We start from the raw sequence: 23919 nt of genomic DNA on the forward strand, positions 1-23919 counted from the left end.
GTCCCGTCCGGTTGAAGGACGGAGATTTTGGAGCTGGCAGAACCAAAGCCACAGGACGACAAAGGATTGCGTACGTGTCACCCATACGAAAAAAAAAATGCTTAAACAGAGCCGACATTTCCGATTTTTAGCTGCTGTTGTCATCGAAATCCTTCCTTTCCTTTTCTGGGACAGATGATGGTGTCGGATGGAGGTCGGATAACATCCGATACTATCTTCGATCTTTGATTGGGCCAATGTATGTACATACATGCAGATTGAATGGTCCGGCAGTAATGGATTTGCTGTGATGCAAAATTCAACAAAGGGATTCGATGTTGGAGGAAACCTTGGGGCGAGAACTTCATTTGGGAAGATGAGATTAGGGGTTGAGCCTCAGTAGAGAAGGAAGTAGTAGCAGGAGAGCATTAGTAGAGATGTAGGTATCCCTTCACCATTTTGTTTTGTGTTATTAGCAATATAAAATCAAAAAGCCTTACCTTGTCAACTGCTTCATACAAACGCGCCACATGGATAGTTGATAGAAGAAGCAGCCGACGACATCACCACAGCACATCAGTGATATTATCGTTGCACCGTCGCACTTCACTAACACATAACATTATCTCGTTCACGCGGGTATTTTTTCTTCTTTTCTTTAATAATTTAATAGCTGTTTGTTTTTCGTTTATTGAAGTTCACCGTTATCAATAAATTGCTTCCATAGTGTTTCTCTCTTCTTTCGCCTGTGTTCGATTGCGTATTTTGCCCCTTGTTGCGTTCACTTTTCCTTTAGGATCTCTTCCTGCTCCAGTATTATCACTCTTGCTAACCACTTTTGATCTTAGATGGTTTATGAAGGGGGGTTTTTGTCTTGTTTATCTTGTTTTTGCTATATTAGTTATGTGTTTTAATGTTTTAATTGTTGCATTCATGGCCACTTTTTCTGTGTTATTGTTATGTGTTTTATATTGTGATTTTTGTTTTCTTCTTCTCGACCATCGAATTACTTTTTATCAAAGATCTGCTTCTCACAAAAAGGTTTAGTTCCATTTTCAGTTTCCAATGGCTTTATCACGAGTTGTATGAGTGTAATATCGTTTGTGGTATTGTTTGCGCAATGCAATGGTTAGATGATTATCCGGTCGATGCTTGTATGCAACAGGGCATGGAAGAAAGAGTGTAATAGGGGAAAAACGGAGCGCAAAAACAAAAAGCGCACGAAAACACTTTGCGAATTAATAATTATGCTACACTATTTTACAGTAAAAACAAAGAAAGAAAAAACTACATGGATCGCAAAACATTGTAACTTTTTGTTTTTCAAGTTGGAAAGATGGGATATATAGGAAGTAAAGGGCTCCCCATCTCGGGGGACATACGAGGATCGGGTACATTAAAGCTTTAGAAGCGACAAACAATCGAACGATAGGCTTTTTTTTGTTAACGAATAGCACAAGATAGAAACGCTAGATAGCAGGGGGGCTGTTGGTGACTTTGACTTTTAACTGTGTAAGTGGTATGAAGTTAGCACTTTTGTTTGTTTTTTTATACACGATTTCTTAAGAAGAAGTTTTAGGGACTAAATTTCATACACTAGCTAGAGATGAAACGCACGCGCTCGCTCGCACTGATTGATTATGATAGAGATAGTTGCTTGTAACCTTCGTATGATGTATGATACTGCTTCAAACTAACGTGTGAATAGTGTGTGTTTGCTTGTGTAGTATGCAAAAGGGGGGGGGGGGTTTATCGTTAAAGGATAATCCTTACTAGTTAATAGCTATTTACAAAATAAAAAAAACACATTTGCTTCACCTACACGATTCGCACGATTAGTACAGAAAACCCAAAGAATCACGGCGCACAAAATTGGTGCGTGCACACACGTTACTCACTCACGTGGTAGTGGAAAAAAACGACGAGAAGGAATAGGTATGTGTGTGTGTGATGTGCTTTACAATTCTTAAGCTTATTACACGATTGCACGATTTACCGAAAAATATGCGGTACTCCGAGCAATTGTACACTGCGCCCCAGCCGAATTGGTTTTCACTGTTTAGCAGCAGAAAAAAAGTCTCTCACAATTCAATTATTGTTTCCGTTGAACGCATTTTGGTTTGGTGTGTGCGTGTGTGTGTTTGTGTCCCTTTCAAATGGAGAGGCGGCAGTATTTTTCATTACAACTTTTCGTTTTAACTATTACACACACTCATTATTCAGTCGCCATCATTATTCCACGGGTTGCGGGAAAATGGGTGGCTTTTTCAATACTTTTCCCTCTTTTCATTACAATCAGTGTAAAATCTATTCCTCCCTTGTATCGAGATCAAACACACGATCAATTTTCCGCACGTTTGAACTCGCAACACATCATCAACGGTCGCTCGCTGACATTTAATCAATTTGCCCCCGGCAGGTATGCAAAACGCATTACACGCTCTCGCTTCCCGGTACCGGCCACCAGAGTGCGCTTGACGCACGTTTCGGGCTTTGGCGTTACACGCTGCTGCTGTTGCTGCTACTCTCACCGCTCTTTTTCTTCCTCCTGATGGTCTGATTCGCGGAATAAGTAATTAAACCTGGCACTTTTACCATTGCAAATGTCCACCACCACCATTAGTACATAACCCACATGTGAAATTGATATCACAAAATTCGGGCCACACCATGGGGGCGACTTCAACACTCGGCTAGACCGAATAAACCCTATCAAACTCCCCCTACATATGTTGGTGTATAATGTGTGTCGGTGTGCTGATTTTGTTTCGTCCTTTCTGCTGCTGCTATATGCGTTTTTGGTCCTGATTGTTTTTCTGTTTTTTCTCTCACTTTCTCTCTCTCGCGTTCACATGCACCGGGAAGGCTCGGTTAATTAATTTAATGGCTTCACTTGCGTTAATGAGGCTTAATAATGACGATCGAAATGATGACACGTGCGTTTTTCTCTGTGCAGCAGACACACCTACGGGGCTGCAATTTCATCCTTATTACCGGTGTATCGGTGTCGCGGCCCACACACACACAAATTGGCGACCATTGGAGTGAAATTAATTAATAGCCTTTTTCGCGCCTCCAATGGTATCGAGCGGGCCGTGCGACAGATAGGATTAAGTTGGATTTTCTTACCTATTACTACTGCGGATTTTTATGCGCGGAAGTGTTCGTGTGTTGATCTCGTTTGCACGGGTGGTGGTAGATTACTTAAACGATTCGTTGGGCTTACGAAAAATCGTAAAAGCCATATAAAAGGTATGCTTTTATCGTTAAATCTCCTATGCTTTTCTCTCCTTCTCTCTCTCTCTCTTGGTGTGTACGTGTGACTCCTGATTCTTGGTGTTCTTCTTTCGCACTCGGAGCGCTTACTCGGCACCAGCCGAACTATCGTGCGTCATGTTCGAATCTAAGCTAGCACAATCGGAGTCCTGTTCCGCGTTTCCATTGTAGTTCGCCGCTTCCTGTAGCCGCATCAGCATGTTTAACAGTGGATCCTGATTTTCCGAATTACCCGGTGCGCTAGCCTCCAGCCCAACATCGTCGGCTGTGATTTGACGCAGCTGGGGCACCGTCGTCGGACCAACGGGCCACGGGTACGTTTCGCGGATGTACGTGCAGGGATCAACCCACGCACCACCGCGACGTCCGTACAGTTGAACACCTTCCCGAACGGCGTCCATAAGGTAGGGCGCCAGATGGTAGTTCCAGACGTCGGTGAACCAAACCTGCGAATCGGGCAGATTCATCGGACAGGAAAGGAATAAGCGTGGTCCGATCGTAACGTCGCTTGAGCTGTGCGTCTCCAGGAAGCTGTTAATGTGCTGCCAGACGGTTGGCAACCACTTCAGCACCTTCTCGAGCTGTGGCTGCTGCTGCTGGTTTTGCAACTCCACCGAGAATAGTTTGCGGCGCAAGAATCGACCCAGGAAACCCTTCACCGGTTCCATGTGGTTCGCCGTGAGTACCTGAAGGGATTGGACATGGCATAAGGAGTGTTAGGATTTTAGTTCAAATTTTTTGAACCGTTTTACTAGTACTCACCCATCGGAAGTTGTGATGCAGTTGCAGGTTGGTCGTGTTGCACGTCGCTTGCGACATCGTCCCGATAATACACGGTAGCTTAGCGGCTGTGGCACTTAGTAGACAGGAGAACACATCGCCCAGAGCGGACGCGTGGTGAAGATTATCCAGAATAATGACCGCTGGTAGCTCTTCGGCTGCTCCGTTCGACATTGAGGCCTGCTCGGCGATATGGCCCAGGTATTGCTGCAGCTCCTTTGAAGACTTGTGATCGACACTGTTTCAGAGAAGAAAACCCCTTATTAGCAAAGGACATTTCGAAGAAAAGAGGACCTCAAACCGCAACTTACTTGAAAGTAGCAATCGCCTCAATTGGATTATCACGACCCGCTCGTGCCACCAGGAACTCGGCTAGCTTCCGCGCCAGATACGATTTACCCGTACCGCTCGGTCCGCAGAGAATCAGTCGCCGATGCTCCGTCAGCAGCGAAATGTACCGATGAACGATGTTCCGCAGTATCAGACTATCAAACGCAAGGCTTCCGACGCCCTGCAGACAAATGTACAGCGTCTTCACGTTTCCGATGATGTACCCACAGGGCAACAGCTCCGGGAAACCCATCTCAGGCCCACGCTTCGCCTCTCCAAGATGGTAAGACGTGATCGAATCCGTATTCAATCCCAGATTCGTTCCCGGATCGATTCGCGACAGATAATCCTTGAACGTTTTCCGCACGATGTAGTCCAGATTTTGCCAGGTCGTCTTGCCCGAAATGTACGTGTACGCGATGACGAACTCGTTCGTTTCTACCCCATTCCCTAGGGAGAAGGAGGACGATTTCGGTCCCTTCTCACCACCGTTCGCGTCCAGCTTGTCCACCAGCTCATCGTCCGGCGACGAGTGATGGTAGTAGTTATCACATTCGTTCATCTCTTCCGCGTACTTCGGGAAGGATTCCGGCTGGCCGAGATAGACCGCGATGGAAATCTTTTTCCCATCGACCGGATCGGCCACATCCTCGGCGGGCGTTGTGAGAATCTCGTTCACCATTGCCGCTCGCTCGATTGTGGGCGACAGTTCGGCGATAATGGCCGGACTGAGCGGGGCTGGCGGGGGTTCTGGGGCCGGTGCGGGCGGGATATTGTCCTCCTCCGTTTCGTCCAGGTTCTGTGGGAGCTCTAGCGGGGCTCGTCCCATACCGTTGTCGGCCGCAAGGCTGTAACGGCGCGGCTCTCCGATCGAACCACTCGGACTGACGGGACCTAGCGATACCTCACTGCCGGCGAGCGAGCGTGTCGTAACGAGCCGCTGCAGCCGTTCATTGTTCTGCTTGAGGTTCATCATTTCCTGGCGCATCTTGTTTACCGTGTCCTTGAGGCTTTCGAGCTGCGAGGCGGAGCTGAGCGCTTCCAGCCGGATGTCGGTCAGGACGAGATCCTTTTCGCGCAGTTGCTTCTTGAGATCTTCCACCACGGGATTGCCGTTCAGTTCGATCGCATCGACGGGTTTGGCTGTTTGGGAATGGGAAATGGGAGATGTTAGTTTCATATTTTAAAGCCCATCGGTACCGGCGGTTATAACACTTACCATTGTCAATGACGGTCATCGTTTTGTGCGGACTTCCTTTGGTGGGTGAAGGAGGCGGCAGTCCAGCACCGGGTGGCGGTGGAATTCCGGCCTGTTTCAGTCCACCACCCATCACCGTGGTGGTGGTAGTGGTGGCACCGGACGTTCCATTCTCCAGCACCGAACCATGATGGTGGTGATGGTGGTGGTGATGATGATGGTGATTGCCACCGTCCGCGGCACCAGTCGCCGCAGCTGCCGTAGCCGACGAACCATTGCTGCCCGCCGTTACGTGGCGATTGGTTTTGGAGATTTTGGCATTGCGCGAAAAGGCTTTGGTAAACGAGCTTCGGAGCCAACCCTTCTTCTTCTGCTTGCTCTTGTCCTGGGCCGAACAGCCGGAACTGACCGAATTCAACGAGCACATAGAGTCGGAGCTATGGTGCCGTTGCATTTCAGCACCGCCAGCCGCCATCGATGAGCCACCGGTAGCGTTGGAGGATGCTACCGCCTTGCTGCTGTTGGCTGTGCCGGTGGTGGTTGTTGTCGTCGTTGCTTTCGTCTGCTCAGCTGCGATCTGTGTTGGGTTGGAGCAAAATCGGGAGAAACGCTTGAGTAAAGGCGATTCGGGAGGACATAATGCTCGAGATGACTTACCGCCGTTCCGTTGACCTGCCCATTAACTTGTACGCCCATACTCTGCATATGGGCGGTAGTTAAACCGGCCTGGATCGATTGCTTCCGCAGCAGCTCTATCGTTTGGCGCATGTCCAATATTTCGCTATCCTGTAAATAGAAAACAAGAGAAAACCTTAGGTTAAGTATGGATGCTCCTGCCAGCATGTCTTTCCAACAAAGCGTACCTTCTTCTCCGTTGTCGCCGTAAGCGACTGCAGTCTGTGGGTCATGTTTGAAAGACTCTGCTCGAACGCAGCCACCACGTGAGCCTGATGAAGGAGGGAAAAAAAACACATAAAACAACGTCAATTAGTGTCAGTCTATTGAGAAGGTTCAGCGAAAGACTTCGAGGTTTTAGATCAGTGGATGCCGTAACCTTCGCTCCGAAACGTCGATTCATTATGATTTCTCTTGTCGAACCCGGAAGACAAGTGCCTTACTGTGCTTCCGCCATCCCGTTCCTGGACATGCGTCTGACATGCAGTAATGATGAGATTTCCCCATCTCCAGAAGGGTGAAAGTACATCTCGCTGGATCGATCCCCAAAAGTCGTCTTCCGATCAATTAAAAGATACAATACACGGCTGGCCGATCGGTTCATACTGTGCTCTCCAGTTTTTAATTGCTTCACAAGGAAGTTTGGGATCCGAGATGATCGAATGGAATAGCGCGATATTGGGAGAGATTTATAACGATCACTAACATCGTTCGGCAACACTCTCGGCGATGTCCATTACCAACGATGTTCACAACTCCAGACCACTAAAGCCATCGACATCATCAGGGCTAATTGAAAAGTGTCTCTGGGTGTCTCCGACCCGACCGTGAAGTAAAGCCAATTGGACGCCATCGTCGCGGTATCAAAAACAACGCTCTTCTCAATTAGTATTGATGGGGTGATGGTGCTTATGATTGGGTTCGATGGTAATGGCCGAGAACCTACCATACTCTCTCCCAGGCCATCGAAACCACACGCATTTATTGATGATGACAGATGTATTATACTGTCCCTGGACCTCTTTACTCTCTCTTTCTCCTTGTTTCGGAGGTCCAAGTCCAGGGCCATCCAGAATATGGTCAATGGAATTCGTACAGTACCGCATTCCCCAAAGCGAGTGTGAGATTGAATATTTTATCGAGTAATGTTGCCCCCCGGAGTTGTTTCCTTCTCTTTCCCAGCATCACACCACCACACGATGTTATTCTGGACCGCTACAATTGAATTTCCATATGAATAGGAAGACATTAAGTGGATGGAGCGCATCATCATCACCAAGAGTCGAAATTGTGTGAATGTGTGACCCTTGTAACAACAAGCCCTAAAGCAGATTCCCCGTTTCCAGATGCAACACACACTTCCCAGGTTCATCCATATCTAACAAGTCTTCAACTCCAAAAACGGGGGAAAAAGGAAACAAAAGCAGCTTCGTGTCCCCGAAAATGGGAAGATTATTTTCTAGCCCACCCCAAGAAAAGCCAGTAATTGTCAAGTGGTTGTTCTCTTCACGTCGTAGATTGACGCATTACTTTTTGGGAATGGCCATCAGGGTTTCGGATGGATACCACGTCGGAACGTGGTGGGTCTCACACACACACACACATGCTCTCCGAATTGGAGGCGCGATATCACATCAGCTTAATAGGATTGTTGTTTCAATTTCGGTCCAGAAGGAGTTCCCATTACTTGTACTGCCGTAATGGGGAGTTCTCACTCTTGAAGAAGAGGATGCTCGTGAGAATTCCTTGGTTCAACTAGCATTACCGGAAAGAGTGCAATTGAGCTGTTCAGATATGAGATTCGTTAATCAGAATAGCTGCATGTCTTGCTATAATTTTTTGACATACAGTACTTGTGCTTATCAATGTATCGCCTTCTGTAAGCGCTTCTTCCGTGAGATAACATCGCGGCCTATCTTTATGCGCCCACCTCTTCCGAACTCCAACAAAATACTGAAGTCATAGTCATCACTGCTGCAGCGCAATGTTTACACAGGTAGCTCGCTATAAATTCTATCTAATCGGTTAGGATCGGTTTATTACACGCTCTGGAGGCGGACCTTTTCTAGCAACAGCCGATAAAGAACTTCATCAAAGCTGTTCAGTAGCTGTACACACGGGACACAAGCCGTTTAATTCAATACTCGGCGAATGAAGATCGTATGCTTTCAAGTGCAGTTGTGAGTTGATTGCTCGACTATTAGCCCTCAGGCGGCTAATAGAATCGTGTACATGCAATATATTTCAAATATGCTTGAAGTTGAGCCCCATCGTTCTATTGAGTCTGATGTTTCGCTTTATCATAGACGTTTGAACTCCCACCCAAAAATTCTGTGAAACCCAACATATGAGAATTAATAACTTCATCCTCCGGGGGTTGAACGCGTACCATCACCGCTCATTCATGGGAACATATTTCACCAACCATAAGTCCAACTGCAACCAACCACCCCCCTAAGGGCATCAAGGCGCTGTACCGTCAAAGTCCCTCCAAAAACTCGCATCAACAAAACGGCAATTCGCAATCTGCTCGAAGCCATCAATTGGGAGACCGTACTCGTTTGGTCCATGGTGACCCGATTTACAAGTTACATTGGTGCTGCATCTCGCTTACTTCCACACCAATCGGTGCAACACAGTTTGGACGCTCGAGGGTCTCCACCATCCGCGTACCGAGGTCAATAATTTGTGCACTGCAATGGTGATTGAAAAACAGCACGAGAGAGAGCGAGACAGGGAGGGCATGAAATTAATTTGCCTGGAAAATTTGTTGCAAATGCAATTATTTGCTTCGGGGAGTTGTGTGCTCCGGTGGAATATGTTCGCATTCCGTACCCACTCAACCGAGAGTTGGGAGGCGTTTGAAAGGGATTTTGCACGAGGCAGAAGCAACATGGGAGGGACGACAAAGAGCGTGTGAGAAAAATAGCAAACATTGTTGCTGATGGAAGGGAAGACAACAATAAAATTAGCGAATACATTTGTAGTTCCAAATTGGAACTAGCGAGCGCCCTCGTTTCTTCTAGGTTCTCTCTTGATGTGTCACCTGGTTTTGTTTTACTCGACGTGTTAATCACTTCTAAAAGTTTGATAAAGAAAACCGGAAAAGCGATCCAGATGCATAAGTAATAGGGTTCCCCCATGTGTACAGTCCGAAGTTGTTGCACAAGAAGCTCAAGGAAAACTTTTCCCTAATCCAACCACTCTCTCCATTGGGAGTTTAATTTTGGGGAAAAGTTTTGCCAAGAACGCATCCCTCTATCTCAATGTTTCCTTTCCGAGTCCGGCGACCTGTTTACTGAGATAAGATAACGCGCGAACTTTGGGCAATGCGCACACACACGCTAGTTACGCAAGTTGTCGTGAACTTCAGGGTGGGACTTGTCCATACAAGCAGGTGGCAAGGTTGGTCTGGGGAGTCCCGAATGTAGGCGAAGGTTATCAAAGTTTCGATAAACAAACCCGGCGTTCTTGGAGGTTCCGTTGGGCAATGACACCTTTGGAGAGTGTTTCTTACTCTTGCGTCCTGCAAAGCTTATCCACAAACATAACCTCATTCGACGAGTGCTCCGGTTTAGGAGCTTTAGGAGATTACTCGGTGACACTGTTTGTCTGCAGTAAGCGTATCTATCTCTTGCTAATCCACACACACGCACGCCCGCCACAGGTGAAGGAGACCTCCAACATAGGAAAGCGACTGATTGATGGGCCACCAAGAAGAAAGTTGTCCCACAACACCGGCGTTCTTCTTCAAGCGGGGAGAATGAAGTATCAAGTTCAGTGCCGCATTTTCCATTGTTCGTCCCGGTGCTCGGAAAGCTTGGGCCTGAGCTTTTTACTTTTCTCAAGACACCCAACTGTCTGTTTCTATTTGCTGGTGAAGGGTCTCGTCACTTGCCAGTTTTATCGTTACGCGCGCGACCTTCTCCGGGACTCTCTCTCTGTTGTGTGCTTGCTTGCTGCTGGACCACCGGTAGGGGCCTCCAAAAGGGTAACACGATACCTTTCTCCACTTTCGATCGTTAGCCATCGTCACCACCAAGGGACAGAGGGTCCACATATCTTCACCGCAATGGACGTCCTCAAAAATAGAGGGCGACACGACACGGTAATAACTTGAACTCCGGACGTCAACAGAGAGAAGGCATCCGACTAATTGGTAGGAAGAAAGAAAACACACACACACACACACACAATGCACTCAGGCTCCACCAACAAGAAGAGACATACACGCAGCTAATCAGTGTCGGATTTCTTCCGATTAGAGGCCCAACAGCGAAAAGTCGGTGGCAGTTGCCCGGAAGATGTTTACATCGAATTATATCTGTGACACAATCCGTCCCGGGAAAGGTCTCCCGAGCAAAGAAAAACAAAGCAAAAGGGCGAAAGTTATGGAGCTGTCTAAGGTTTTACCTTCCTCTTCGAGGTGGAAAGATAATGTCGTTTGGAGCACAGATAAATTTAATGTCCCCAACACACATTCCCTTTTCAGCGATGCGTTTAAATGCGTCCAATAAAATGCCTTAGGTACTCGCATTAATCGACCGGCAATTTGAGTGCCTTTTTTCCCCCCATTTTCGAAATCACTCTACTGTATCCATAAACAAGTGATTGAGGGGAAGGCGTGTTTGAAGATGCAGTTGTGAGACTGCATACGGCCTACGGTACAACAATAATCATTTAAATCACTCATCGACTAGGAGGAAACACACATTTACTCGGCGGTGAGCAATTCAACTAGCCCACACTGCCGGCCAGTTCTCCACTCGTAATGGGACAAAAATACCTTCAGAAAACACACCTTACGCTGTTAGAAGAACCATCTGTACTTGCTGGGTCGGAAAAGCTGTCGTCAGTCAGCTCTCGGCTAAACTTGTCGTAGGAGCAAAGAAGCGCGCGCTCGCGCACACACGTCCGGCGATCTCCCATATGGCTCTGTTGCTATAAATAATGGATCGATAATTCACTGGCACGCCATAAATTACGATTTACGCTACGAAAGGCAAAACTCATATCGATCGAATGCGATCGCGAATGGTAGGCAAATACGGGGGGAGGGGGGATTCTGGGGCACACAAGACGTAGGATTGGAATTATAGACCAACTCGGTGTGTCGTCGTCTCCAACTCGATCACCTTCGGACGAAATCAATTTACAACTTCCAATCTGTTTAAACGATTATTGGCCAACCTCACCTCCGGGGGGAACATTCTTCTCTCCGTTTAAAGGAGAGCTTTAAAAAATCCCTGCTGTCTTCCGTGGGGGTCCTCGCCCCAATCTCCTGAAGCTTCGCAAAAACAAGGTGCAAAACTCTGTTCCTCTCTATCGGCGAAAACTATCAACCTTTTATATGTTTGTGATTAGGATTGGCGGTGTGCTCTCTGCCACTGACCAACCAACCTTCTTTCGTGATCGAAATTCGCCTAAGTGAAAATTGATTTATCAACGTGTATTTCGGCGTATATGGTGTTCGTGGCGGCGTACACCTCACACGATCATGTCCGCGCCTTATCGACCACCAATCGGTAGAGAGAGTTTGCGTGCGATCGCCACCAAACCAAACTCCAGGTGAACTGGTTTAGAGAAGTGGTAGGTGGGCTGTACCTGAACCCCAAACAAGGGCCTCACTCAATGGGGCTGGCTAAGCATTGAGGGATGTAAGTAGTTACCGAACCATTCGTCACTTAATTGAAAAGCTATGTTCGATCGGACCCATCTGAGGAAGCCCGCCGCTTGCAGTACGGGGAACCGCACGCACCGGTCTGTGATCGAGTTACGGCCACACACACACGCAATCAGCGCCACAACAAAACCGCGGCTATGTTGGAGATGAAGTGTTGCAAATTGAGTTATCTTGTGAGCACAGCTGAGTGGTGAGCTAACAACACCGAAGGACGAGATCGTACCGGGCAGATATCATAAATTACAAACGCGCGCACACGAGAAATTAAAATATCCAATCTATCTGGACATGCTATCGGCGAAGTTGGCGAGGGTTTGTTGAAGAGAGTCGTACCACGCGCTCAAGATCGCCCTCAAGTCCTACGAATGGAATGGGAGTGTGTGATGTTTTCAATTTGTTGTTCTCTGATAGAAATTTAAATATATTGGAGCAGCACTTGCAGGTTTAATGGTAAAGGTCTTCAAGAGACTCTAGAACTGAGCCTCACAACTGAACCCAGAATAATTCCAGTGACCCGGGCTTCTATGCCCATAAGCTCAAACAAGGAAGTAATTACTGAAACAATCTTTTAATTCTTCCTTGCAATACCTTTCGATCGGAAAGCGGGCAGGAATAACTAGGCGTCGAATGTGTGAGACACGGTGACAGTTCCTGCCAGACACGAAGGTTGACATTCCCTCTCGCGGTCAACCTCAAATTCGCCCCCGTACATGCCCTTTTCCCCTGCTGCAAGAGCTCACCATTCCCATTTTCAATAGTGCTAGGCCGTTTATAAATAATCGAAAGTATTTTAACTGTTGCAGCACACTCCTCACACGGACTTCAGGTCCCTCTGGCGGGTATTGCAGTGACACGGATAATAAATATCATTCCGCTCGCGCACACTGCAAAGCGAGGTGTATAATGCTAGTAGTCGCGCGTTACCACCTATTGCCACCAGCAGCGAGCCGGTCCCGTGACTTGACTTATTGTTTTCTAGTTGGCACTTGATTGTACGATAAATTAGAACAGTTCTAAGCCCTAGACAACGCTACTACCATACTACCACTATTGCCGGTCATGTGATGTAGCATTCGTTTGAGAACGGTGGAATGACAGATCCGTTTCGATGCACCGAAAATTGTGTAAGCGTGCGAGGTTTGCTGCTCTTGATACGGACAGTCGTTATCGGCCCAGAGAATGCTCTGGCTTAGTGTTGTGTGTGTGTGTTTGGTTAGGAACAATATACACAAACTTCAACACAATTCAGTCTATCAATTATGTAGTGGAATCTAAACCTCACCAAGCTCGCGCTAATCCCGTTTGCCATACAAAACATACAAATTCGTCCACTAAAACTAGCATCCCTCCTCTCCTGCTGGTGCTGTTCGGTGTTAGCTAACCTCAAAACATTTCGGCCACACGAATGTTGAATGAACACAGACCGCAAATATTGCGCCACAATTGCGCATCTGCAGTGTACAGAGTGCAGTGAGCGTTTTCCGAGGGGCTAAGAAGTTAATTGCTAACAACTAAAACATAATTCCCACCTCGACCCTCGCAGTATTAGTGGCTGTGCGTTTGCGCTGAGTGAGCGGGGAGTTAGCTCCGGTCGCAAATAATTCCGATGGTCAGATTATCTGCCGTAATCAAGGATAATGGGTATGCATGCCCTTTCATCACTGGGCCTCATGTGACGAAAACAGCCTTCCTGTTGTAGCTAGGCTGCACCTCCCTAGCATGCCCTCACAGTGGACGTCCGTTTTTCACGCTGAATCGGAGCAGCTGCTGAGAATTTAGAGGTTTGAGGTTGCATTAACCTCCCCCTCTCTGCATGAACCTCATTAGGATTCATTTTGTCAGGTTGTCCACAAAATGGTCGCACATTAGTTGCCCTTTTTGTGGGCATTATTTAGCACGCCGAAATCTCTCCCGCGCGTAAACCGGTTCGGCACACTAATTGTTGGGATCGGTTTAATCGATGAAGTGTGGTGAACTCTTAAATGATAGGGAATTAATTTAGTAAAGAATTTTTGGATGAGTTACACCCAAATATCCGCCATCCAGTGATCCGGTAATTGGACATTAAAATTCCTCTAATGACACGCACACACAGGCTCGATACAGATGTGAAACCACTGCGCACCGAATAATCATCTTTTGGCAGGTTGTGCTGTCAAATAATTACACAGTCTGCACCTCGGACGCCATTCGGTCACCTGTTCGGTCCTATTTGCGTAGCTCGCCAGAACTGATGATGCGTTTTCGTTTGCTGCGTCCTTCGCCTTATCGTTGTTTGAGCGCCAAAAAAAAAGGGCAGCAGTAGCAGCTGCTTGTTGTGTGTTGCATCAACGTCTGCACTACAAGGAAAGGTGTTTTCGGTGGCCAATTTTATGACCCACCTTTACGATACGACGCATCTTCGTCGACAGCAAAAACGCATCATCATCATCTTAATCGTCTGCCTTTTCGTGGTGGAGAAATGCTTCCAATGATAGCAGGAGTTTGCTGTGACATCGTGTGACTTCACTAATTAACGAAGGGATGACCGACCGTACGATATACCCCTCATATGCTCGTAAGTAGGATTACTGACCACTCCACACAAAAAAGCACGAGAAGAAATCTCGACCTTAAAGCCATCTCCATAAACAGAGGATGGTTGGCATTTCTATTCCATCGCCACCGAACGCATCATCAGGCGGGCGACAACATTAGCCACACATGATTGGACGTTTAGCACCTACGGGCGCGAATGCCTTATATGGCGCAACATTAGCCGCTCCACAAAAGCGCCTTAACTGGAGTGGCAGACGGTGTCGAAAACGAAAACCTTCAGCCCAAACACGAAAAGCGTCGTGCCGAAGATGCCGCCGCCGCTGGTGCGTGCTTTGCTGCTGCTTCTTGAGGAATGTCTTTCAATGGCAAAACACTTCACGCGAACGGAACCCCTTCCCATACACGATCCGGTTCCGGTTGTCCGGTCAAGTAGGCGCAGAGACAGAAAGATCTCTCCACCGTGCAACTGAACAATCTCACGTGAGATTGGAACTCTGTTCGCAACGGTTAGATTGATCGATTGATTGAACACTCTACGCTAAGAGCTTCCTGTGAGGTCCTCCTCTGCTACGCCTGTTTCTATCACGACTCCTACACGTTTGGGCTGCACGCAATAATGTTTGACGTTTAGGGAAGAGGACGGTGCTGAACGCTTTTAAGGCGGGATTGAAAGGGCGGTGGCCACACATTTAGCACCTGCCAAATCATGCAATGTTTTTCGGAGCAGTAAAAATAAACGGGGTAGCTTCGTTGGTTGGTTGGCTTGGGTGGAAAATTAATAGACAAACATGCAACGGGTAGGCCATGGCTGGCGAGTTTGATTGAAGTCAACTCACGCGACCAAGTCGTAGGAGAGAACTGAGGTGCTGTAAAGATCATTCAAACGTTAAGTGGTTTCTCTTTGTTGGGGAAGTGTTTTAGGGTAGTTGAGGGGATAATTTACTCCCATTCTGACATTAACTTTGTTTGTTAAGGTTGCCTATCAAAAATAAATAAGAAAATCATATAATAATTTATAATAAAGTCATTTTGGCAAGCAGATTGCATACTTCAAGGCGCATTTAATTTAAAGTTGATTTACATCTGCCAATTGTTCATTAGGCTGAATTTACGATTGTTATTACATTTTTGGATTATACAAACGATTAAACATTAAACAGCGCAGAGTGAAAATAGCATCTTTGAGCTTTCTCAAAATAAAGCGATCATTGATTTTTGATTCCTCTTGGAGGGTCATCCGATCGAAATTTACATGATGAACAATAGTTACTTTGTACTTGATATCAATCTTAAAATGAAAATTGAACATATGAATACATAATTTAAAAAAGAATCACTTTGACAATCAGATTGCATACTTACGGGCGCTTTCGTTAAAAATGCTAGAAAAGTATACATCTTGATTCATACATCGCTTAAGTACATGAAATTTAGCATTCGGAATTGATCTGAACATTCTGAACAGACTTTGGTAAGAATTTTGGCGCTCGATTCCTTGAACACTTAGAACGTGAGAATATTCCTTTTGAGCAGAACCATTAACGCACAAAATAGAACCGACCTGTTTACATAGGTCGCGAAAGACAAACAGATCGAATGGAGTGTGCGTATGTAACCTTGAAAATGGTCTGTTTACACACTTAAACACCCTCCGGCATTAAACATAATTTCCGGGACACTTGGAACAACATTTCGCTGACAAACAAGAACAAAACACCCATTATTCTCTCACACACACACACACTTTAACACATTCTCTACCCAAACAACCCCAGTCGGAATCGTAAAAACAGCTATTGAAAGGGGAGGCGGTTTTGGGGTTTGTTTCTCACGCTCTTACACGCTGACGACATTCACAGGTGACTAGATCAGTGAGATGCCAGCCTTCCTCAACAAATGGACAATTAAAGAAGTTGCATTAAAACAAAACAAATTATTGCCACCCTCATACAAATAAAACACAATAAAGAAAGGAAAAAATGGGGAAAACTTTCACCATTCTACGCGCACAGAGTACAGATGGAGAAGCTTGTCGCTTGAGGAGTATTTATAAAATTGGCAAAAACGAAAGGAAAACTTCACGTTTGCCAGGAAAATTGGCAAACTCGGCGTAAATTGTGGCAGAGCAAAATCAAATGGAAAACGATGCGGGTCACGATTTTACTCTCGCACAGTGGAGATTATTTGCACGACGAAGACAAATGTTGTTCCACACCGGTCGATTGCGGATGGAAAAAACAAATAACAAATACGTCACGCCAGTCCTACGTCTCGCACAGCTCAACGTCGTCGTTCGTTTGGCGTGCAGTTCCTTTTTCCGGGTCTCGGCCCTACCACCCGAAGGCTTTCGATTTAGGGGTGTCCGTTTTGTCGGTGATTGGAAAATCGTGGCATCCCGTCAATATATAGCATATCGGCTCGCCCTACGGTATGTGCCCCGGCTGCAGGTCGTGCACTGCTGAAGCGAGTGATTTTTCTGCAATTTTTCACCATCAATCTCATCTGGCAGCTGGTAGCTTTACGGCGTGGTCAAACTGCTGCTGCCACCGTGCGCAATGCTGCAGCAAATTGTGTGTCAATGGGAGCGTGGGCCAATCTATTCACCATTCAAACGTTAAATGAGTGAAAAATAACGAACCCCTGCCTGGAAAGCCTCAAGATATGAAGAGGGGGCGAACACGTCGTCGTCGTCGTCGCTCGGATGGACCCTCTGACAACAGCAACCGTGCTTGGGGAGATGGGATTTAAATCCGCCAAATGATGACCTCAACGAAATGGTTGTCCGGTATTTTATCACCAATATGGGAAAAAAGGAAACTAAACATACTGCCGCAAACGCCCAATGGAGACCGCGGGCGTGCCAAGAGACTAGCGGCAGTACAAGCGATCTCGTTGTTTATTTTCCACTTAACCGACGCCTTTTTCCTACGGTCCTACACGGTCATTATTCAGAAGCTTAAACAAACATCTCTCCCGCGACTTTCTTCGAAGCAGAGGAGGCCACGTCTTTGCGATACGTTTACGACGAGCCTCCGGCATACATGCGGGGCTTCGGTGCTACAGATCTGATAATACTACAAATACCTTCGATCATCAGACTAAAAGGGAGCACACGTAGGAGCAAGGGACAGCTTATTATGAATCACGATATGTCCCTATGTCGCACAGTGGTCCAGCGTAGATCTAAGACAGGGCAAACCGCTTCATTTTCGAGATAGATGAACTAAAAGATTTTGGTACTTCCATATGATCTTACAATGCTCTCAAGATTATTTTATATCTACAGATGAGATATCCGATGACTCAACTTCAAGCCTTAATGTTAAAGTCTAAGATATTCTGTCTAATAACAGCTCAGCTTTTTTCCAACTCAGTTTGCCATTGGTAGAACTTTAAAAATGAATTTTCAATAAAATAACTATTATACCATATCTAGATGCAATCGTTTTAAGTTCCCGAAGTTCACCCATAGACCCACTGTGCATCGCCTTGCCCTAAGAAGACAGACACACCATTTTTCATCTACTCCCTGCCAACTGAGACACATTAGCACACACACACGTATGACTGTCCAAATGCGTATCCAACGGAGCAGTTACTAGCCACACGTCTCAGGTCTCCAGCGAGGAAGATAAATAATGAGAAACAAATCAGCCTTCAGCATGACTGTCTGGTTTTAAGCTAACCGTCCACAGTCCACTCCCACTGCTAGTGAAGGAAAACTAACGTTGCAAAGAATCGCCCCCCCCCCCCCCCCCAGGAAAGGGGAGGTGTGTGGTTTATCGTAAAGTGTTTACACGATCCAGACATTGCCGAAGGACCCTTCGTCGGTGTAGACCATTAGATTGAGGTCAACTTACACCAGGACACAAAAGGACACAATCTTGTGCCGACTTGTGTGAGTTTTTGATTACATCCAGACGAACTTTTGGAGTTAAAAAGGAAGTTTTATTTTTCCTTTGCTCTCCGAATTGCGCGCTGTTCGACTTGGTTAAATTTCATTTATAAACAGCGCGTTCAACGAACTGAGCACACCCGATGAAAGTGAAACACTCACATACCCATGCCGCCGCTAGGTCGAACGTGTTGTTCTACGCGCCGAGACCGAGACACACATCGCGGACAGCATTTTCCCATAAAAACCAACATCAAATGGGACTGCCAATTTTGCTGTCACCAGGTTCTTTTAGCTACCCGCTCCATCGCACCAAAATAACATGGAAATAATCGTGTGGAAAATGGGAATGGCTCCACCCTTCTACAACTTGCTCACCGGCCACAACGAGACTGAGAGTCGCGCTTGATATTCAAATCACGCACGCACCGAACACACGATGCCGGCTGACTCGGTGCTTTCACTTAGCACCACACCTTGCTTTCCCGTAACATTGTTCGGGACCGCGCGGAAAAAGGGGTAAGGCGGCGTCAGTTTTTCCTGTTGGTCCACGTTCTATATAGCCTAACCTCGAATAAAATCTGAATCTGAAATGGGTGGAGTGAAAAAGGTTAATCACATTGCCTGTTCGTTCGGTGTCATTCCACCGGCTAGAGGAAGCACAACATGAGCACACACACACGTTTTGTGTGATGAAAATACATAAATTTTCCTTCCGACTGAGCAATACCGGGTGTCGAGTGTGAGCAGCGGAAGTCATAATAATTGACATTGAACTTCCCATTCAATCTTCTGTGCCATCCTCATTTTTTTTTCTACGAAATCATGGCTGCAACCACGTGACAGAATTTGCTCATGAATGTCTAATAGACAGAGCTCCAATTCTTCGAAGCACCCCTCAAAATCGCTACTAAATGTCTCGTTTGGCAAAGCAACAAACGTTTGTGAAGAGTCTTGTCGCCTAAAGCCTGATAAGCGGCAAGATAAGAAGTAAGGTTTTGCAACATGCAACAGCACAAATCACGGCACGACACCTCCCGACTGGCTGATAAGCCGATTAGAGAGGGCTGCGTACTTGCGTCAGTAAACCTACTGCTGATGGCAAATTCAAATCGCCAATTACATCAAACATTACACCCCTAAAGCGAGCGTCCATTTCGCAATAGACGAGAGTATGTGCTATAGCAACTACTAATGATTGCACTGTTTAGATGTTTACCGGCGTGACTGTTGGCCTTTTAGGGGTTGTGGAAATCTCCTCCATCAAGGGTAGAGGTCAAGAGGGATCCCCTGTAGGGATCGCGACACGGTGACTCCCGGGCTAATGATACTTTACTTCAACACCCCGACCTTCTAAGAGACCCTCATACATCTTCCCGCTCAAAGTAAGATGTCAGATGCAGACATTCGCCCAAGACTGTCTATTGGAGGTACACTAAAGAAGGTTAAAATATTAATACGATACATTTCTCGCTTTGAATCTCTCAATTTCGACCACATCCGACCGAAACAAAATTCGGCTAATAAATTGGAAGCGATTTAAATTGCCTGTCTTGCTGGCGACGAGAGTTCCGGATCCGGCCCAGCAAGCTCGGAGCTCAGGTTCCAATCACTCAGGGCTTCAATTTAGGTCTGAAGTGGTTCACATTCCGCCGAGTGGGTCGTAAATCTAAATCGCTTCATCGATCGACGATCCTCCTCCATTCTTCGATCATCACATTATACTACGATCACTCGAAAGCATCGGGGAAATGCAGGCGCTCAGGAAGAGAGCCGGTGAGGAGCGTAATGTGATCTTTGAAATTCATCCCACTTCCCTTGATGAGGAATCCGGCACAAGCAAGGCAAGAAACCGCGCAAACCGACACCCCTGGACGGTTCAATCATTCGGATCGGAAACATGTCAAAACAATGTGCCGCAGCGATCCGCGACCGCTCACCGGAAAAGATCAAGAGGAAAGGATCGATCTTGACACTTCGTAGGCATTCCCCGCCATCGAGATCGCAATCGATGGCTTTCTTCACGCATCCGTTGCGCGCGCGCGCTTACCATTAGTTGCACAGTGCGATCAGCTAGATCGATCGGCTTAACATTTTGCTTCACCTCAGCGTCAGTGGAGCGAAACGAATTTGACCCGCACTACTTCCCTCGACCGATCGGTCTCACCTTAACCCCCGATAAAGCCGATGAGCTAAATCAAAGCTCCACCGTTCGGTTAGATTGCGAACCGTGAAACACAGACGAGACAAACTGACGCGCTCGGTTAGCGGAATTGGAACTTGTCCTTCTCTCGACTTCGTGAAGGCAGCGGCAACCACACGCGGCAAAGCACTAAAAGAAAGGAGAACATTAAAAACAAAGGCATCAAATAATAACAAACAAACAAACTTCCAACCGAACGGAAAGAACTCACCAAAGCACGCGCGCGCACTTCGGCGGCGGCTTCAGTAAGCGAAACGCAAATACTTTGCCCGCCGTGGTCGAGGTGTTTTTCTTTTTGTGCTGGTTGCTGTTGTTGCCTACACTTCAGTTTCGCAAATCCGTCCCGCGTGCGCATTACAAGCGTGAAGCGATTTTCGCCACGCGCGTGTCGCGTCACCTCGCTGTCACGCGCGACTGTCAAGATCTCGGGGGACACGACTCGATCGTCTTTGAAGGCGAGAGCGAGAGAGAAAGCACCACACACCTGAGCACAATTTAGAATGCACATCAGCTTCATCGAGCATCAAACAAACCTCGAGCCAAAGAACAGCGGACGATAATACGGTGAAGGTCTCTTCGACGTTGGGATTGTGTTTACACTTGCGAGAAACGAACAAATTCAAATCAAAATGCACCATATGCAGCCAGCCGGTTTTTCGGGAAAGGGTGTTCGGGCTCATCCACACCGATGATGATGATAGACCTCCAACAGGGAGGGAGGTCTTCTGTCCGGATCGGCTTTGATGATATGCAAATGTTGGATGAGGTTCTCGCTTCTCGTCACGTTTCTCAGGCCACCAATAGTGTCTGAAAACTAGTTCTTGATGTTTGGAGCACGTAGCTTCCTCACTGATCATGGATCTGATCTTGGTGCCTCGGACATTGGTGCATCACCGTAGAACTTTACTCTTCAACTTTGCAATTTCGAAGAATTTATTAGTGATGCTACTCTGCTTGAATATCTTCATCTTTTTACACAATATTCTTCACTTATTTCTTATGAAGCAGTATGACTTCAACGCCCTTTTCTTGGAAGCCTTCTCCTAATAAAAGAGAACTCCAAATCGAAGATTAAACTTTCCATCCAGCCAAAAAGGGAAACAATCATCACATCACATTGCATGAGATGATCGCTTCAATATCCCCTTAATGTGATGTGATTCCTTTGTGAGGTTCCCGTCGCTCATCAACACATCAAGCCCGGGATGATTACTTTGCTGTCGTTCGGCGGTGTCCAAATCGGCGTCACCACCAGTGCGAGAAGCGCACAGCAAGCCACACACTAATGAGGTGGAAATTTTGCCCGAAAGCATAATCGATGTTGCGAATGTCTCTCCCTTACGCTGGCAACGCAGACAGACCCAGCAATGCCGCAAAACCACAAGTGTGTGCTACCATTTCGCGAGCGCGCGCCCTGACGAGAAAAAGACTCATCACGCGCAGAAATGAAAGCCTTCCATTCTTCCATTCTATTGCAGGGAGAGGATGCTGTGATTCCACCGCATTGGAGCTCTTGCACCACCACCAACCATCACCTAATGGCACAGCGGTACAGAGGAGGGTTAGAATAAATGCTCTGTTGTCTGTGTACTCAAAGGCAGAATCGACTGATTGAGAGGAGGCTTCCTCCTGACCTTGGAGCCATATACACTTCCACTGGAATGACACTATGGGGCCTCTTCTTCTCCACTCAAGCAGTACACGCCCGGGACCCTTTTGCGAGTCGAAAAACTTAAATGAACCATCCCCTGCTGGAGCATATCGGTGGAGCAACAAAAGCTGGAAACAGATGCCTTCCTTCTCAGGAAGCTACAGTGCCGAGGCATCTGTGGCAAGGCATCCGCTTGAAAAAGCCCATGGCAAACGGCTATTAGAAAAACAACGGTACACACAATGGAGGGCGCGCTCAGGACTCATTCCTTGGAGGAGTGGGCAAAACCGCAAAACGCTCCACACAATAGACAGACAGACGGACGGACGGAGCAAAAATCCAAACCAGACTGTCAGACAACATGGCACAGCTCCGAGTGCCCCGACATAATTGACTCCATTTATATAATCTCGCCATTATCTCGCGGAGGAAAAATCGCCTCGAGCTTCGAAAAGAAAAAAAAAGAGTGGAAAACAAGTGGAAGAGAGCTGAGAGATAATGATAAGCGCAAAGGAAGCGACCATGCTATAGACATACAATTTGCTCATAGAAAAATGTATGAGCTGCAACAACATGACGGATGAATTTGATTTTCAAATCCCAAACCGGTGGAGCATGGTGGTGGTGTCTCCACAACTGTTCGCAAACCAAGATTCTTCGGTCTCCGGTCTCAGGTCACACTTATTCCACCTACCTCTCACACTCATTCTTTATAGTTTATTGTCACTATTATACCTCAAAAAACAGGCGCACGGCTTGCGATTTCTCCCATCAATGGCTTAATTTTGGGGGCCAAACAATATCACCCAAGATGACACTCGGCCGGGATGCCTCTGGTTGTAATAAAATGGTCCTGATGGTTCCTCCAGTTTTTTTTTCTCTCTCTTTTTATGACATTTTACCTTATTCGGTTGCGGAAGTTGAATACATTTTTTGTTACGCTTCTCCACCAAGACGTGATTTCTGATCGATAATCAAGTGCGATAAAATTTTATGACAGTAAAAATGACATCATCAACATCGTCGTCGTCGGCGAAACTTTGGAGTGGCTTTTGGGATGTATATCGCGCCATAATCAAAACACAAGTTAAACATTGCTCGCCTCAATAATAAAAAACAACAGCAACACTTCTTGCATTCATTTTGCAAGGCGAGTGTGTTGAAGCTGTAGTAAAAGATTTCCTGTTGGAAGATTATTTAACTTTTCGAGTCGAAGCGAATGAAGGAAGCGCGCGTAGGCTTTAAAGATCAAATGAAAGAACGAACAAACCAGCGGGAAACACATTAAAATCCGCGTGATTGGGTTGGGATTTTGTGTTTGGCTGAAAGTTCTTGGAAAAGCGTGGTAGAATTTCAGAAACACGCGCGCGAGCTCAGGACCTTCACGTTCTAAAGGAAGTGTGAGCATGTTCTCCGAAAATCCGCCCTCGGCACAGGCAGCAAACAGTCAATTAAGTCGGAGGCGAGGAAATAGATTCTGAATAGCATGGGAGCGCGCGTGGTTAGTGTTCTAACTGTCAATTCGAACAGGAAGCTGTGGACATTTGAAGCATCGTGTGCTGCAAGCAAGCCCCAGTGGATGCTAATCTGAGAAGACTTCATTAGTGAAAACTGTGGAACGCAGAATCAAGCCTCGCATCGTCACGCACGTACCACGAACCGGAAATCGGTGTCCATTTTTTAGTTGCACACTTCACACGCACTCGATAGC

General features: G+C 46.7%; 1 protein-coding gene across 12 annotated transcripts in view; it reads right to left on the minus strand.

Annotated features, from left to right (window-relative positions):
• Nucleotides 1–631: 631 nt before the first annotated feature.
• Nucleotides 632–23919, minus strand: part of LOC118510785 (protein sickie) — a 292680-nt gene continuing 269392 nt past the window's right edge. For 9 of the 12 annotated variants that reach the window (XM_036053072.1, XM_036053071.1, XM_036053070.1 and 6 more), the window contains 6 exons: nt 6427–6510; nt 6221–6349; nt 5585–6140; nt 4347–5508; nt 4018–4273; nt 632–3941 (listed from right to left, as the gene is read on the minus strand). In XM_036053072.1, coding sequence (XP_035908965.1) covers nt 3342–3941; nt 4018–4273; nt 4347–5508; nt 5585–6140; nt 6221–6349; nt 6427–6510 — 2787 coding nt within the window. In that variant the 3' untranslated portion in view covers nt 632–3341. The remainder of the gene's footprint in view (nt 3942–4017; nt 4274–4346; nt 5509–5584; nt 6141–6220; nt 6350–6426; nt 6511–23919) is intronic. The other 3 variants (XM_036053077.1, XM_036053078.1, XM_036053076.1) reach the window with 1 other exon arrangement.

Source organism: Anopheles stephensi, chromosome 3, assembly GCF_013141755.1.
Source record: "Anopheles stephensi strain Indian chromosome 3, UCI_ANSTEP_V1.0, whole genome shotgun sequence".
Classification (NCBI taxonomy): Eukaryota; Metazoa; Arthropoda; class Insecta; order Diptera; family Culicidae; genus Anopheles; species Anopheles stephensi.